Source organism: Lepidochelys olivacea (genome assembly GCF_965140295.1).
Source record: "Lepidochelys olivacea isolate rLepOli2 genome assembly, chromosome: 3".
Lineage (NCBI taxonomy): Eukaryota > Metazoa > Chordata > Testudines > Cheloniidae > Lepidochelys > Lepidochelys olivacea.
Window position 1 is genome coordinate 209464085 of NC_140413.1, and position 15799 is coordinate 209479883.

Sequence of the window (15799 nt, forward strand, 5' to 3'; positions counted from 1 at the left end):
AGACACCCCGTGCCCCGGGTTTGGCCGTGAGACTGGTGTGGGAGGCTGGGTTTTCGAGGACAAGGCAGAGCAGCAGAGAAGGCACTCTGTGTGAAGGAGGGCGGTGTGACCTTTGAGGAGGGGGCTGAGAGCTGCGGAGGAGTCTGAGATGATGGGCTGGAGTTTGGGGGCAGGGAAGGTGTGAGAGAAGGGGGTGCAATCAGATCAGGGATGTACAACATACACACTGGGCAGGGAGCACATGGAGCGGGGGTGTCAGAGTGCCCTATTCGCGCAGCTGCCAGTCAGTCTTGGAGCTGGGGACTGGAGCAAACCTGCTCTGGGCTGGGGACGAAGTGGGTGACTGGGCTGTTGGTCTCGCTGCAGATCCCCACGGTCACCTGGCAGGACATCGGCGGGCTCCAGGAAGTGAAGAAGGAGATCCTGGACACCATCCAGCTGCCTCTGGAGCACCCGGAGCTGCTGTCTGTGGGGCTGTGCCGCTCTGGCCTTTTGCTCTACGGGCCTCCTGGGACAGGAAAGACCTTGCTTGCCAAAGCTGTGGCCACTGAGTGCACCATGACTTTCCTCAGGTGAGGAGGGGTTGGCCTTTCTTGGGGTGGGGTGCTGGTCCTGTGCTGTGTGTGCAGGGCTCCTTTGCGCAGGGTTGGTATAACTGGGTCCCTGCTCTCTCCATTGCAGTGTGAAAGGGCCGGAGCTCATTAACATGTACGTGGGGCAGAGTGAAGGGAATGTGCGTGAAGGTGAGTAGCAGCTCTGGCTCCTGGGGCTCTGTGCGCTTTTGGCTCATAGTTGTGAGCGTGGCTGGCAGGATGGCTGTGCGCCCCGGGAGTCTTCTTCTCCTCCTTGGCGTAGGAGGAAGGGGATAGAATTTGACCCTATTGCTCGTCCAACAAACTTCTGCTCACAGCGAGGCTGCTGGGGACAGTGGACCAATCTGGCCTGTGTCCTGGGCCAACTGGCTCAGCCTCCCTCGTCCCCCCTGTATCAGGTTTACTAAATCCTCTGTGCAACACCCCACTTCTCCCTCTCTTCCCGTCTGCTCTCTCTTCATTGTCCCAGCTCCATACTGTGGCCATCTCTAGCCTTGAGGCCCATAATGGCTCTTGTCTGGGCCTCCCTGCTCCTTGCCTCTCCTCTAATCTGCCGCTGCAGTCATCACATCTCTTCCTTGAATCCCTCCATTGGCTCCATGCCTGCTCCTGCTCCCAGCTGCCTGACGTCCCTGCTGTATTAATTCATGTGGACTAAATGGACCCAGAGAGTCAAAGGTGCTAACGTGACCCTGAAACTGTCCAGTGTTAAGCCGCACTAAACAAGGTCAGGGCTTTGGCATACAGAGACCTCCGCCTGCTTAGTGCCACGGCAAACACACCATCAAACAGCCTTATGACCATCTATTAAAGAGACAGAAAAGATGGAAAAACGTTCAAGCATTTGAAATGTCAAGTATTAAGTCAGGCTCTCGTTTTAACGACGTACCTTGTTCCCCTTCCCTTTGGCTGGAGAGAGAGTGTCTCCCTTGTTTGGCTGTCTCACTGTCCTTCTTGGGGAAAACAGAACCAGTTTGTTGAGATGCACTGGTGCTGTAATGGTTAAAGTCTGATCCCGTTTCCTAGAAGACAAAACAAGACACGCACCCAAGAGGGGAGGGAAAAGAGCAGCAAATACAGAAAATGCAGCTTCTGTCTCTGGTGCTGACTCTCACTTGCAGCCTTGCTGTTGGAAAAACTCAGGCCCAGCACCTGGTCTGATCAGCATTGAGCTGTTTAGGGCATTGCTTTTAGCTGCCTCTTTCTGGTCACGGGCTTGCTGAAGTGTTGCAAAATATGCAGCAACACTTGGCCAACTAAGCCAGATGCTCCTTAGGCAGATGGCAAAGGAGAGAGATAGGAAAGAGAAGAAATAAGGTGGGGAAGGAAAAGAACACACAAGGGGAGTGGGGGGGGGGGGTGACAGTCTCACATCCCAGGTGGTGTTTGAGATCTAGTCAGAGCCAGTGGAGATGGTGATGTCATCTGGCTCCCTCTCTCTAGCCTGGTCTGATCAGGACATCTCAGGATTAGGACAAAGGAGGCACCGCAGTGTCATGCTGGATCCTGGAGTCCCAGGAGACAGTCTGGGATGGCAATCATGATGGTACAAAAACAACACGGAGCCCGGTGGCACAAAAGTGGTTTTTTACCCACGAGAGCTTATGCCCAAATAAATCTGTTAGTCTTTAAGGTGCCACCAGACTCCTTGTTGTTTTTGTGGATACAGACTAACACGGTTACTCCTCTGAATTATGATGGTGAAGCTTTTCGGAGCAGCTGTTGGCAGACAGCTGCTACTTTTTTTCCCGTCAGCACTTGTTGAGTTTGCTTCGCCTCTGCTAATTTTCACCCCCAAGTCTCTTTTTAAGGCCCCCAAAGGGGAGTAGCCCTCCCACATAATTTTGTCCACCTATCGGGTCTCACTTCCAACACACCAATTTTGGGCCATTGATTGCTGGTCCCACACTTCTCTTGTTTACCTGGCATGATTTGAACACAGTCCTTGAATTTTATCTGTAGGACTTTTTGTTCTTTCTGTCTTCCTTTGGCACCTTTTTCCATCAACATGGTCTATTACAGGTTATTATCATGCTCTGTGAATTTTCACTCACTACAAGTTGAGCTCACACTAGGGTAAATTTGTTGGCCCAATTATCACAACATCCTTTGCAGAGCCCTCCTATGCTGTTTGGGGATCACCCAGACCAGTGAGGGATTCCGTTGCCGCCTGCCTTGTAACTTTGGGGGCCTTAATGCTGTGTTGCTCTGGCTCAGAGCGTGGACACCAGGAGCCAGCCCACAAGCACAAAAGTCTCACCCAAGATTCCACCAGCCTCGTTACTCCTGGCAGGGTGACCCCAACAACCCTTCTGGTCCCCAGTTTCCCGAAGTCCCTCTCCCCCATGTTCTTAACTACCAGACACTTGGACTTTTCACCCCTGGTTTGTCACCCCTGAAGGAGTGGAACCTGCCCCCAGTTATCAGCTCACTTTGGCATGCATATTCCATGCTGTTTGCATGCCAGAGACCTGCATGGGCTAAAAATAAACAAGGTTGAATTAATGGGAAAGCCACCGATTGGAAGGTGAAATAGGGAAAGTAAACACACACACAAGACACAGAAAATAAACATAAAGACGCCACTGCAGGTTTCACACTTCTCTATTAGCTCAGTTCCCTTTTCTAAGATAAGGTATTTCCTGAACAGTTCCCTTGTGTACCCCCATCATAGAGGGGATCCAGCATTTCATGGCCAGCACCCCTCCCTGCTGTGAGGTGGATCTGAATTGTAGTACAGGTTATGAGCACGTTTTTTATATACTTAAAGACATAGATTCATAACCACCATCTGCCGACATATCTCATAATGACCATCAAGTTATGAACATCACAAGGTTTCAAAAAAGACCTGACTTGCCATATCTGTCATATTGTATACGACCAGTTGCTTCAATTGCTCATTCTGCTGTTCTCCCTTTGGGTGGTCTGGACTCTGATTGTCACACCTCTGTAATCACACCCAGCTGCATCTCTCCCCTACTGTGCTCCATGCTCTTTCCAGGTCCTTCGCCGTTATTGCTGCTGTTTGTGTTACGTCCGTCCCTTCGGGCCACAGACCAGGCTCAGGGCCCCAGTGTCTGGGTGTGTCCAGACATGTCATGGGAAGCCAGTCGCTGCTGCAGAGCTCGCAGACTGGCTCTATGATAAGACCCAACAGGTGGACAAAATGGACAAACAGGGGTGGCTGAGGGAGTGGTGAAAGGAGCCTTTTTGCTGTAGCAGACAGATGGTGCCTCCTTTCCCCCCTGGAGACAGCTAGTGACTCCAGCCGGTGGGGACGAGAGCTGGCAAAGCAGGGCCCTCTGGACAGTCCAGGCAAAAGGGCTGAGATTTCTCTGACTTTCTCCACCCTGTGCTGAATGGCTGTGTGAGGGAGGGCTGGGGCATGGCTTCACACCGCACTGCTCCTACTCCCCGTCCCTCTCCCGCTCCCGTTTAGCTGATCCCCTGCTAACTAAACCCACCAAAAAAAGAGAAAAGAACAAAAAATCATGGCGCTAACGTGCCATCTGCTGCCATCCCATTGGTCACTCTGCCTGTGGGTGCTACTGCATCCCCCCTTCCCCGTGTCTGTGTCGTCTATTTACACAATCGTGCCTCATTGTTTCCTTGCATGCCCCTGTCTGTCCCCATCTGTTGTCTCGTGTCTTATACTTTGACTGTAAGCGCCTTGGGGCAGGGGCTGTCTCTCTGTCTTGTGTTTGTACAGCGCCTAGCGCAGTGGGGCTGCTCCACGGTGGGCTGCTAGATGCTACCGTAATACACCCAATAAATAACAGTAATGGTGAGTAGCCGTCCCAGGATGCCACCTGCATAGCCGCCCTCTTCTTTGTGCTTTCTGCCTTGCCTCATGCACCCCTGTGCCTGGAGTACATGCCCTGTTCCTGTCTGCCAAGCAGCCTCCTCCCTGAACAGCTGTGGGCATGTTCTGTCACGTCCCAGGAGAGATGGCAGAGCTCTGGGCTGAGGAGTATGTGTCTGCAAAGCAGGACCCAGTCATTTTCTGGTGATTGCTCATGTCCATTCAACTTACATGTGTGCTCGCCACATGCATGGTGCCGGTAGTTTTTCCCCTCAGCAGTATCCGCAGGGGACTGGCTCCGGCGCCCCCTTGACTGGACTTGAGCAACACGTCTCGAAGAACACCAGTTATGGAAGAGAGAACTCTCTTTTCCTCCCACTCTGGACTGCTTGCTCGATGGGGGCTCCCCACTGTGCCAGCTCTCTCTGTGCAGCCCTTTCTTGGGTGCCCATGCTCTGCGTGTGTCTTTCCTCCCAGTGTTTACCAGAGCCAGGGCAGCTGCCCCCTGCATTATCTTCTTCGATGAACTGGATTCCTTGGCACCCAACCGTGGACGGAGCGGAGACTCAGGTGGAGTTATGGACAGGTGAGTGCTTGCTGCGCCCTTCTGTTTTGGCAGCTACTTTAGGATTCTGGGTGATTTGATACATGCCAGGCATGTGTGAGATTGCATGGCAGGGCCAGGCACACATAGGTTGGTGGCAGAATCTCACCCTAGTTCTTCCCTCATTGCCTCCCTGCTCCTCCCAGTCCTCTCCTTTGCTGCAGTGGGCTTGACACCTGCTTTCGCACTGCCTCACGCGTGGGGCGTTGTCATTATCTGTTGCTGATTGTAGTAAGTCCTAAGGGCCTCTGGCTGAGATCAGGCCCTCCTGTTGCTGGGCGTGGGGCAAACACTTACGAAAATGACCGGAGAGGCCTCGGTCAGGATCAGCATTCAGGCTGCTGTGCAAACGTATATGAAGACACAGTCCTTGCCCACGAAGAGCCATCACTGCTGAAATCATAACCCATGTCTTGTTTCTTTCCCTCTGTCGGCTGGGAAGCGCTTCAGGGCAGGGAGTGCTGTGTGAAGCACCGCACACCTTTCACGTGTCAGCAGAATCTCAGTCACGTTCCTGCAGCCCAGCGGGCCTGTAGGTGGGATTTTTGGGAGCACATGCCTCTGACGGTGACTATGTGCAAGGCTCAGCTGAGCACAGTGAGTTGTAACCTGAAGCGTTATGAAGGTGGTGTGGCTGTGCTCGGCTGAGCCTGACAAGGCATCCACAGGCTTGAGGGTAGCTTCTCGTGTTTGTGGGCCTAGGAATAGAGTCTGTTGACTAGACTAGACACAGCAGGGTATCCAGAGGCCTGACGCTGCAGTGTCTGCCATTCACAGTTCACCTGACTCCCTGTGGGGTGGCTGTTGGGTGCAGAGGGTGCACACCGGTCTGACTGCCAGCAGTGCCTTGCAGGTGAGCTCGTTACGCAAGAGTACACTACGGGGCAGGTTCCTAGATTCCACGGCCAGAAGGGTGCATTATGGTCGTCTAGTCTGACCTGCTGTATAGCCCAGGCCAGAGACTGCCCCAAAGTAATTCCTGGAGCAGAGCTTTTAGAAACACATCCAGTCTTGGTTTAAAAATTGTCAGTGATGGAGAATCCACCATGGCCCTGGGTAAGTTGTTCCAATGGTTAATTACTCTCATTGTTAAATTTATGCCTTATTTCCCGTCTGGATTTGGCCAGCTTCAACTTCCAGCCACTGGATCATGTTCGACCTTTCTCTCCGAGGTTGAAGAGCCCATTATTACATAATTGTTCCACAAGTAGATATTTGTAAACTGTGATCAGTTCACCCTTTAACTTTCTCTTTGGAAAGCTAAACACATTGAGCTCCTGGAGTCTACCACTCTAAGGCAGGTTTTCTAATCCTTTAATCATTCTTGTGTCTCTTCTCTGACCTCTCTCCGATTTATCAACATCCTTCTTGAATTTTGGACCCCACACCTGGCTGCAGGATTCTAGCAGCAGTCGGACCAGTGCCCCATGCAGAGGTAAAACAACCTCTCTGTTCCTACTGGGGCTTCCCCTGTTCACACATCCCAGGGTCACGTCCGCTCTTCTGGTCACGGTGTCGCATGGCTTTCAGCTGGTTATCCACTACAACCCCCAAAATCTTTTTCAGAGTCACTGCTTCCCAGCATAGAGTCCCTCATCCTGTAAGTTTGGCCTGCCGCCTTTGTTCCCAGATGTACACATTTACGTTTAGCCAATTTAAAATGTATACCGTTTGCTTGCTCCCAGTTCACCAAGTGATCCAGATTGCTTTGTATCAGTGATCTGTCGTCTTCGTTATTTAGCACTCCCCCAATTTTTATGTTTGCAAACTTTATCAGGGATGATTTTATGTTTTCTTCCAGGTCATTGATAAAAATTTTAAATAGTCTAGGGCCAAAAACCAATCCCTGCGGGACCCCACTGGAAACACACCCACTCGATGATGATTCCCCATTTACAATTACATTGTGAGACCTATCAGTTAGCCAGCTTTTAATCCATTTAATGAGTGCCATGGTAATGTTATATCATTCTAGCTTGTTAATCAAAATGTCCTGTGATACCAAGTGAAATCCCTTACAGAAGTCTAAGTATATTACATCAATGTTATTATTTTTATCAAATTTATAATCTCATCAAAACCAAATTAGTGTGACAGAATCTATTTTCCATAAAGCCATGTTGATTGGCGTGAATTATCTTACCCTGCTTTAATTCTTTATTAATGGAATCCCATATCAGCCACTCCACTGTCTTGGCCAGGATCGATGTCAGACTGACAGGCCTATAATTACCCAGGTCATCGTGTTTACCCTTTTTAAATGTTGGCACGACATTACCTTTTTCCAGGTCTGAGCTGTGGTTAGCAAATGTCTCTGTAGGGAACATGATCCACAGAGATGTGTGTCTGTCTATATATGGTTCCTGTCACCAGAGCATCGGAGCGCTTCTCAGACATTAGTGTGTGTATCCTCATCAGGTGCCGGGGGGCAGGGCAGCGTTGGGAACGGAGCCTCAGAGAGATGAACGGGCTTGCCTGAGATCACACAGAGAGTCTGGCAGAGCTGGGAACTTGCCTTAACCACAAGGCCATTTGTGTTCTTGTCCCAAGGCAGGGGTCTTGGGCTGTGCCCATGTAGTTCCCTGTTAGAGAGGCCTATGGGTCTCAAGGGCTGTGTGTGTGTGAAGTGCTTTTCGGGGGGGCGGGGTGTGTGTGCAGGCGTGCTGTGGGTGGCATGGTCTCAGGGACTGGGGACTGGACAGGAAGTCAAAAGACTTGGGTCTTGTGACCTGCTGAGTGAGCCAAGATGCTCCACACACACACACTCTGTCTCCCTCTCTATTTCTTGGTCTTGTCTGTTGAGCTTATAAGCTGCTTGGGGTAGTGACTGTCTCTTATGGTGTGTCTCCACCATGCCCGGTACAATGGGGCCCTGGTCTGAGCTGGGGCTTGTGGGTGATCTGGTGGTGATAGTACTGCTAAGTGTCTATGGATTTGGGGAGTGGGTTTGTTCACAGCTTAAGGTTGGATTAGCAGTAACTCCAGAGGGTCCGTACCTTTGTCGTTCCTCTCTTGCCCTTGGTAGAGTTGTCTCCCAGCTGCTAGCAGAGCTTGATGGACTTCATTCCACCAGAGACGTGTTTGTGATCGGTGCCACCAACAGACCTGACCTCCTGGACCCAGCACTGCTCCGGCCTGGCAGGTACATTGCTCGTTGCTCTGGGCTTGCTTGGGCACATGGGTACTGTTCTTGTCCATATGTGGGGAGAGGCTCCTTGGGCAGTGCCTCGGCCTCTGGGCCCACGGGGCAAGTGGCTGTCGGGCTTCAAAGAGATCACGTTGTGCCCAGTGCAGCCTGCATCACCATGTTACCTTATCACTTTACCCACCCCAGTCCCCTTTCCCTCCTGTGGTGGGGTATGTTCACTCGTCTCTTTTACCCTGCAAGCTTTTCTGGGCTGGGCCCGTCTCTGCCTATGTTTGTGTGCAGGACAGAGCGTGACACAGCCCTGGTGCTGATTGCAGCCTTTGAAAGCTACCACAGTGGAGACAATGGGGGCGATGGATTTCCTGTTGCCCTCCAGCCTCTTTATTCCAGTCTGGCGGCGTACTGGGAACGGAAACAGTCCTGGGCATTAGCCCTGGTGTACGGGGCTCCCCAGCCTCTGCAGAGCTCCTGCAAAGGGTCTGTGCTGGCTTCCCACTCAGCGCCTCTCGTCGGGCATGAGCTGGAGGAGGGCTGAGGCAGGGCTGAAACATGTTGATTCTGGCTACCCGGGCTGGCCCTCAGCCTGTGGGGACCATTGCAACCCGAACATAAGCTAGAGCAGCCCTCATGCTCCTCTGATTTACCCTGGGGTGGGACAGGCTGAGAATCAGGTGACGTGAGGCCACCTCTGTCTCCCCAGTCCCTGGGCTCAGCGTGAGAGTGGAGCCTGGTAACGCGGGTGCCAGGGAGCCACCAACTGCCCTGGTGCTGGGTGCAGGGCTGTTGTGCTGACGCTGGGAGCATGTGACTTGCCTGTTGAAGCAGGTTTTTCTTGATCTGTCCTTGACTGGCTCTTTCTCTCCACTGCCAGGTTTGACAAGCTGGTCTACGTCGGCATGAATGAGGACCGTGAGTCTCAGCTGCGGGTGCTGAGCGCCATCACCAGGAAGTGAGTGTTTGCCCAGATGCCTAGCTCCGAACAAGCCGCTTCCTTGATTAGCTGTGCATGCGCCGTGTGGCTCGGGGGCTGGGCTAAGCATGGGTGGGGGCGGCTGGCAGAGTGGAAGGCAGTTCAGAGGTGCCGGTCATGGTGCCCAGAGCTCTGTGGGCTGCCCCTAGCTCGGAGCTGGAGGTAGCATTGGTGTGCAGGCCTCGCTGCCGCAGCACTGCTCCCTAGACTCTGTCCTGGCCTGGGGATTTGTTCTGGCCATGCTGGCTGGCAGCAGGGTGTGTGAGGTGTCAGGCCAGGCAGACAGGCCTGCTGCCCAGGAGAGAAGGAAAGCCCTGCAGCTGTGGGCAGGAGCAGGGCTGTACCGGGCTCCCTCCAGGCCTACATGAGCTCACACCACCTCTTCAGCTCCGGGCTCGACCTTCACACCCACAGCCCCTTCCTGGGCTGCAAGAGGCCTGGCCTCAGCCAAAGAGATGTGGAGCGCTGTAACAGGGCTGTGTCTGCACACAAGGGGACAGACCCTCAGCAGGGGAGTTATGTGCTGCTTTGTTGAAGTCACTGTTGCTTGACACCAGCTGAGGAGCTGGCCCTGCACTATAGAGGTTGTGGTGCCAGGGGTCCCATTGTGATCTGCCAGTGTTTTTACCCTGCCCACACTGCAGGGCCCCAGGGAGTCTCCCATCCCTGTCCTAGGGATTATCCATGGTGTACAGCTGTGCTTTAACCTGTTTGGAGGTGTTTTAGTTTCCCCATCTGGCTTGTGGACGATCACTGCTGTTTCTTCCAGCTCAGGCCAGGCATATCCTGGTTGGAGAAATGAACATGTGCGTTGCTGAAATCTGTGTCGTATGCTCTCCGGTCTGGCTGTGTGGCTGGCTCGTCTGCCAGAGCCCTTCCTGTTAGGGGAGACCGAACCTCTGGGGTGTGGGGTTTGCACAGGAATTTTTGATATCGAGACCACTTTGATATAGGTAGGTACGGAAGCTCTCTTCTGGGAGGAGTCTGCAGCCAGGAGCCAGACCTGCAGACGTCTGGTCTTCCCTGATTGACAGATCTGAATTGCCTTTGAATCTACCCTGCGGGAGTGAGACTCCACTTGTGATGCGGGCCAGCAGTGTTCTTGGAGGAGGGAAATGAACGAGTAGGTTAATCAAGTGGTGGAGCCTGTGATTATGGAGAACCTAGTGCAGAGCCCAGGGGGGCTGCACAGGGAGGAGCTGACCTGGGGATCCGAGTCCTCCTGCCCACAGCCTTCTGGCTGAATTCTGTGTGGCTGGATTCAGTCTCCAGCTGTCTGTGGATCTAGCATTTCTCTTCCTGGCAGGTTCAAACTGGACCCTTCAGTGAGCCTCAACAGTGTCCTGGATCAGTGCCCTGCACAGCTGACGGGAGCAGATCTGTATGCGCTCTGTGCAGACGCCATGATGTGTGCCGTCAAAAGGAAGGTGGATTGGATTGAGGAAGGTAGGAGCCCAGCCCTTTCCCCTTGTGCACTGTGCAGAGGTTAAAATCTCTAGAGACAAGCTGGACCCCCAGCTACTGGGAGGGGAGTGATGCAGAACAAATTACGCCAGGCAGACATGGGGGTTTCCCCTGATAGGGTTTAAGGGCAGTGAATTGGGTTTTAGTGAAGCATTTGATACAGTGTCTTGTGAAATCTTCCCTCATCAATTCACACTGGCTTGGACTAGACTCTGTTGGGGGTTGGGACAAAGGGGAATGCCAAGTGGCCAAGCCAAGTCGGGAGGAGGCTCCTCCGGGGATTACCATGGGGATTCAGGCTAGGTCAGGTCATGTTCACCAATGATCTGGGCGTTTTGGGAACATTCACAAGGGATTGTAACTAAACTGGGAGGCATGCACACACGAAGGCAGATGAAAGCAATGGAGAGGCAGCATTGTCCGTTAGTTAGAGCGGTGGGCTGGAGCTAGGAACCCCACTGTCCAAGTCCTAGCTCTGTCACGGGGCTCTTTGAGGCTCTGCACGGTGGGGTCCGTCTGCATGGATCAGCCTGTGTGATGGGCATTGGTATGTCTCTGTACGGAGCTCCCCATCTGTAGAATAGGGTCATGATCCTGGCTTCCCTCTCCGGGTTTGGCTCCTCAGCATGCTGTCTAATTTTGCAGTATTAAGAAGGGTCCGAGCGAGGCAAAATAAATGGAGAGTCAGACTTAAAAAATGCTCTGTCCAGGGACGAGTGAACCATGTGTCAGGCAGCAGGGAGAGCCCTGGGACCCAGCCTTCCTGCCTGGCCAAAGCTGGGGTAGTGAACAGCGACTGAAAGGGGACTTGTCATTGGCTGTGTTTGGTCACCAAGTGGTGTGGCAACCTTTTCTCGCTCCAGCCACTCTCTCTTGTACATGTGCCTTAAGCTAGGTAAACAAACATTATATAAATGGGCTTGAAGTGGACTCTGCTCTGCCATCCTGGCGGTCAGCCACTTCCAGCTGGGTTGTTTGTCCCCCTGCTCTCGGCACAAGGCAGCTGCATAGTGATGGGTCTGGCACCAGGCTCTGAGAACAGTCCCACCAGGGCTTGTTCAATCTGATCTGAGCAGGGAGCCTCACGGCCCGAAAGTGACCAAGGGCTGGTGAGGTTGACACAGGAGGGGAGAGTCTGAGTGCCGAGTACGTGCAGCTTGGCTCAGGGACTACGATCCCCACCCCCCCGCCCCGGTGTAACCCCAAAAAGTCTGTAGGCACGCTCGCTGCTGGAGCAAGGAGGTCTCCTCTGCTCTCTGTTGTTGCCCCCCTTTCTTCTTCTCACCAGCTGCTCTGCAGCTTCTCTCCGTGAAAGGTTAAAGGGAAAGGGAGTGGCTGCGGAGAAAGGCATGAGCTGTCCCCTCTGGTCACTGACAGGCAGACAGCTCCCATGTGCACGAGGCAGAGCGGGGTTTAGAGGTTTGCCAGCCCAGAACATTCCACAGTCACCAAGCAGGACCCCTAAAGTCCTGGGATTTAAGAAGAGAATAGACTGTGGGTTCTCTTTCATTTCTGATTTTGGAGCTCTTAGGTGGCACCTGGACCACGGTTTCAAGCTTTTCTCCGCAACCATGATGGTTAGAAACTTCATTACAAAACCAAGAGCTGAGAGTCACCCGTAATCACATGATTCTAGAATATGGGGCTAAAGAACATTCTCCACTGCAAGACGCGGCAGGGTGCCCTTCGCCCTCTGGGGAGCTGGCGTGGAGGCGTTCGCCAAGCCCAGCCATTCTGCCCAAATTGAGTTCACGCATCTGCCTTCCCACAAGGCAGGTTCTTATTTGCCTAGGCTTGGGCAGCTTTTGTTAAGCCATGATTCTGAATGCGAGAGAATGTCAGAGGAGGGGCTGGAGGCAGGGGGTGGGGGCAGGGTGAAATCAGAGCCTCATGTGGCTGTTCAAAAACTCATGCAGAGTCTAGAGTGGGGGCTGTCAAGTCTTGCCTGGCTGGGGGCAGATTCCTGGACTGGGGGTGGGGAAGACCAACTCCCTGTGCCATGTGCATTCAGGTGCCTGTGTAACTCTTTCCCCCAGGGCTGGACACGGAGAGTTCAGCTCTAGTTCTGAGCATGGAGGATTTTGAACAAGCTGCTGCAAGGCTGCAGCCATCCGTTTCGGAGCAGGAGCTGCTTAAATACAGAGTGATCCAGCGGAAGTTTGCTGCCTGCTAGCCTGCAGTGGAAAGGGAAGGGAAGGTGCTCACGAAGCACTAATACGGAGAAGTCCAAGAGGATTCGGGACAGCTGTGTGGGCTGGTGATGTGGAGAGGTGGAGGTGTCATCACCTGCTGACTCCTGGCCAAGCCTGGCCACCGTTCATGGACGTGGGGTGGATCTCAGGCTTTGGGCAGCACAGCTGGGGTTCATGTTCCTCTTCTGTCCCAGGCCCCCTCCTCCAACCTCACGTCTTATGGCCAGGCTGTGGTGCACCCAACTCCCACAGCCGCCATCCCGCCCTCATGACCTGGTGTGTGAGGAAGGGGCTTTAAGCTGAGTTGTGGATCTCAAGGGAAAGGAGTGCAACCAAAGCCCCTGTGAGACCCTGCACTAGTCATGGATGTCCCATGACCCTGTGCCTTCCCCCTGGAGTAAGCAGAGATCCTGGGCTTGGGGGTGGATTGTCTCTTCCCCCTCCCACAACCTCCCTGGGATGTGAGTGAATTAGCAGACGCCACCTTCTCGGGATCAGTGTTGTGGTCAGTGCAGGAAATGGCTTCCCTACTGCTGGGCTGGGGGCTGCGTTCCATGCTGTGGATAAGCTCCAACTCATGCCCTTCTAGGGCTCCTTCTCATCTCTCCGATGGGCTGCCAGGAAGCACAGCAGCTGCTTCTCCCGCGCTGTGTGCCATGGTGCAGCATGGCAGGGTCAGTCTCTGCGCTGAGATCTGAGTTGGAGAGAAACTGGGCTTGGTCTGTTTCACTAAATTAAAGGAGAGCTTCTCTCGGCAGTTCCATAGCTGGGGGATGCAGCGGGGCACTGTCCCAGCTCAGGTGACAGGGGGTGTAGCGGGGGAGACCCTGAGAGCAAGACAGTTCTGGGAGGAGGTGAGGTAGGAATGGGGGTTGGTGCAGATTTGTAAGTGTCAGAAATGCACTGTTTCAAGCAGATATGTCTGATTCTCCAAAGCTATCATGGTGCTGTGCCAAGGAACGGGGCCAGGGTGGTTGTAGACAGCTGGGGGCTCTGGGAGTAGGTCTCGGACTTTTCTCCTGGCGAGAGGGGAATTCACACCCACAACTCTTCTCCCTGGGTACAGGGCTAGCATAAAACCTGGCACCACTGAAGGGTGGTCTCGTGCTGGCCCTTGGCATGGAGGGGAATCTCATCCTGAATGAGAGAGAACTTCCTGGTGGAGCTTTAGCCACCTGTGGTGGGAGGGTCCCCTGCTGCTTTCCCTCCTGGCTTATGCACCTCAGCTAGGGATGGTGCTTCTGATCACTCAGGCAGCCACCATCAAGACAGGAGGGGAGCCAAAGCGGCAGGGAGGAAGCGTGGGTCACCTGAGAAGTTTCTGAATCCCCCTGGCCAGCTCCTAGCACATGGGCAGTACACAGGGAAGAGGCCCGGAGCACCTGACTTGTGTGAGGATGCGGCTGGCTGCACGGGCTGGGGGCAGGGGTATGTACTGTACATAGGCTTTCTCAATAAAGGGGGAGTTTCTGGTCTAGTTTTTGGCTGTGTCTGGGGATTTATTGCCCCCTCTGCAGCTTCTGGCTTCATCTGGGGTCAGGCATTCACAGAGAGCTGCCAGAGGTCATTACAGTCTGAGCACACAGAGGGGCATTGACTCACCAGGCGTGCAGGTCGCAAGAAGCAGACTGTGGGCTCCTGTCAAGCCTGGCTTGGTGTCATTGTACCCACTTACCAGCTTCTGTCGGGGGGCTTGCAGGGGCGGAGCTGAGCCAGCTGGGGCCTCACGTGAGCCTGGCAGGGAGTTTGGGTCTATGCCAGGCAGCTGTGCCCAGCAGTGCTGAGCCTGCAAAGGCTGCCTGGGCTGTAGCAGTGCCCTGGCCCCTATCTGTGTGGCTGGCTCTTTGGGGACAAGGAGACACTGTGGGGCAGTAAGACTTGGTCAGTGATACTGGCTTCAGCTTTTCTCTCGCATTGCCTGGCCCCAGCTTCCTCTCCCAGGGGAATCGCAACAGCCTGTCCTCAGCAGTGCCAGCGATTAGTAGCAGTTCTCGCAGCCTGTGGTCACGCCTGGCATTCTCCCCCGGGGAGGGACTGAGCCGGCTGGAGCAGCAGAGTGCCTCTTTCCAGCCACCAATGGACACTTACCCTCCTCTGCTGCTGGGAGAGCAGCCCAGCAATGGGCACGCTGATGGGGGGTGGGTGAGGAGGTGCTGAGTAGGATGCTGGCCCGGAGCTGGGCTGAGGCACGGGCACCAGTGCTAGGCACAGCGCTTCTGAGCACAGGCCCCGAAGCTGCCCCACTAGTGGTTGGCTGTGTTGCACCCCCCAGCCTTTCGGGGTTAGGCTGCCACCTCCCCTCTGGGGCCAGAGAGACCTGCTGCTGCCTCGAGCAGCCACCTCGCCTTGCCAGCCCCCACGAGCACCTTCTCGTTCTCGCTGCCCTTTTCAGCAGCAGGGCGCTGGGGCTGACCCCTCCCAGTGCTGCCAAGTGCCTCCAGCCTGGCTGGTCTACCCCTTCGTCGCTCTCCCTGCACCCTCGGCCATGCAGCTAGGTGCTTAGCCCCCGCTCACCGGCTGAATGCTGACAACACCTGGAGGAAGCTAGCTCAGGGCCAGGAGCCTGGCTCTGGACAGCAGCCACCTTCCCCAGCCAGGTTGCGCCCTGCGCTGGGAGGGAGGCGGGTACTAGCTGTTGGCAGACAAGATGAGGACCTCTGCCCCCCACTCCCAGCCTTGAGCAGCTGCACCAGCTGGCAGTGGTTTTCCCTGCTGCGAGGCTTGTGCCACCTGCTTTTCTCTCTCAACTCCTTTCCTTGCCCTCGGGTCAGGCTCACGCTGCTGCTACCGGGCAGCAGGCCACCAGCTGCACCCCGCCGGTCCTGGGCCGCGCTCAGCAACCCTTGCTCGGGCCCCTCCAGGCTGGAGCCTTGGCAGCTTAGTCCAGCTGGGGAGTTCGACAGCTGCTGACACTGCAGCCAGGCCACTGGCTGGGGATGTTCTCCAGCTGCCGCCGCTACGAGTACCCGAGCCAGTGGGCCTGGGCCTTACCCGCAGCAACCAGCGTGAGCCGGCCCTGTCAC

The 15799-nt window shown here is 54.6% G+C and overlaps 1 protein-coding gene across 1 annotated transcript in view; it reads left to right on the forward strand.

The window, feature by feature from the left end:
* Positions 1–14253, forward strand: part of PEX6 (peroxisomal biogenesis factor 6) — a 28414-nt gene extending 14161 nt beyond the window's left edge. The window contains exons 11-17 of the mRNA XM_084622932.1: positions 367–572; positions 682–743; positions 4876–4984; positions 8028–8144; positions 9022–9099; positions 10427–10566; positions 12621–14253. Of these exons, the coding sequence (XP_084479058.1) occupies positions 367–572; positions 682–743; positions 4876–4984; positions 8028–8144; positions 9022–9099; positions 10427–10566; positions 12621–12757 (849 nt within the window). The 3' untranslated portion in view covers positions 12758–14253. The remainder of the gene's footprint in view (positions 1–366; positions 573–681; positions 744–4875; positions 4985–8027; positions 8145–9021; positions 9100–10426; positions 10567–12620) is intronic.
* The last annotated feature ends 1546 nt before the right edge of the window (positions 14254–15799 follow it).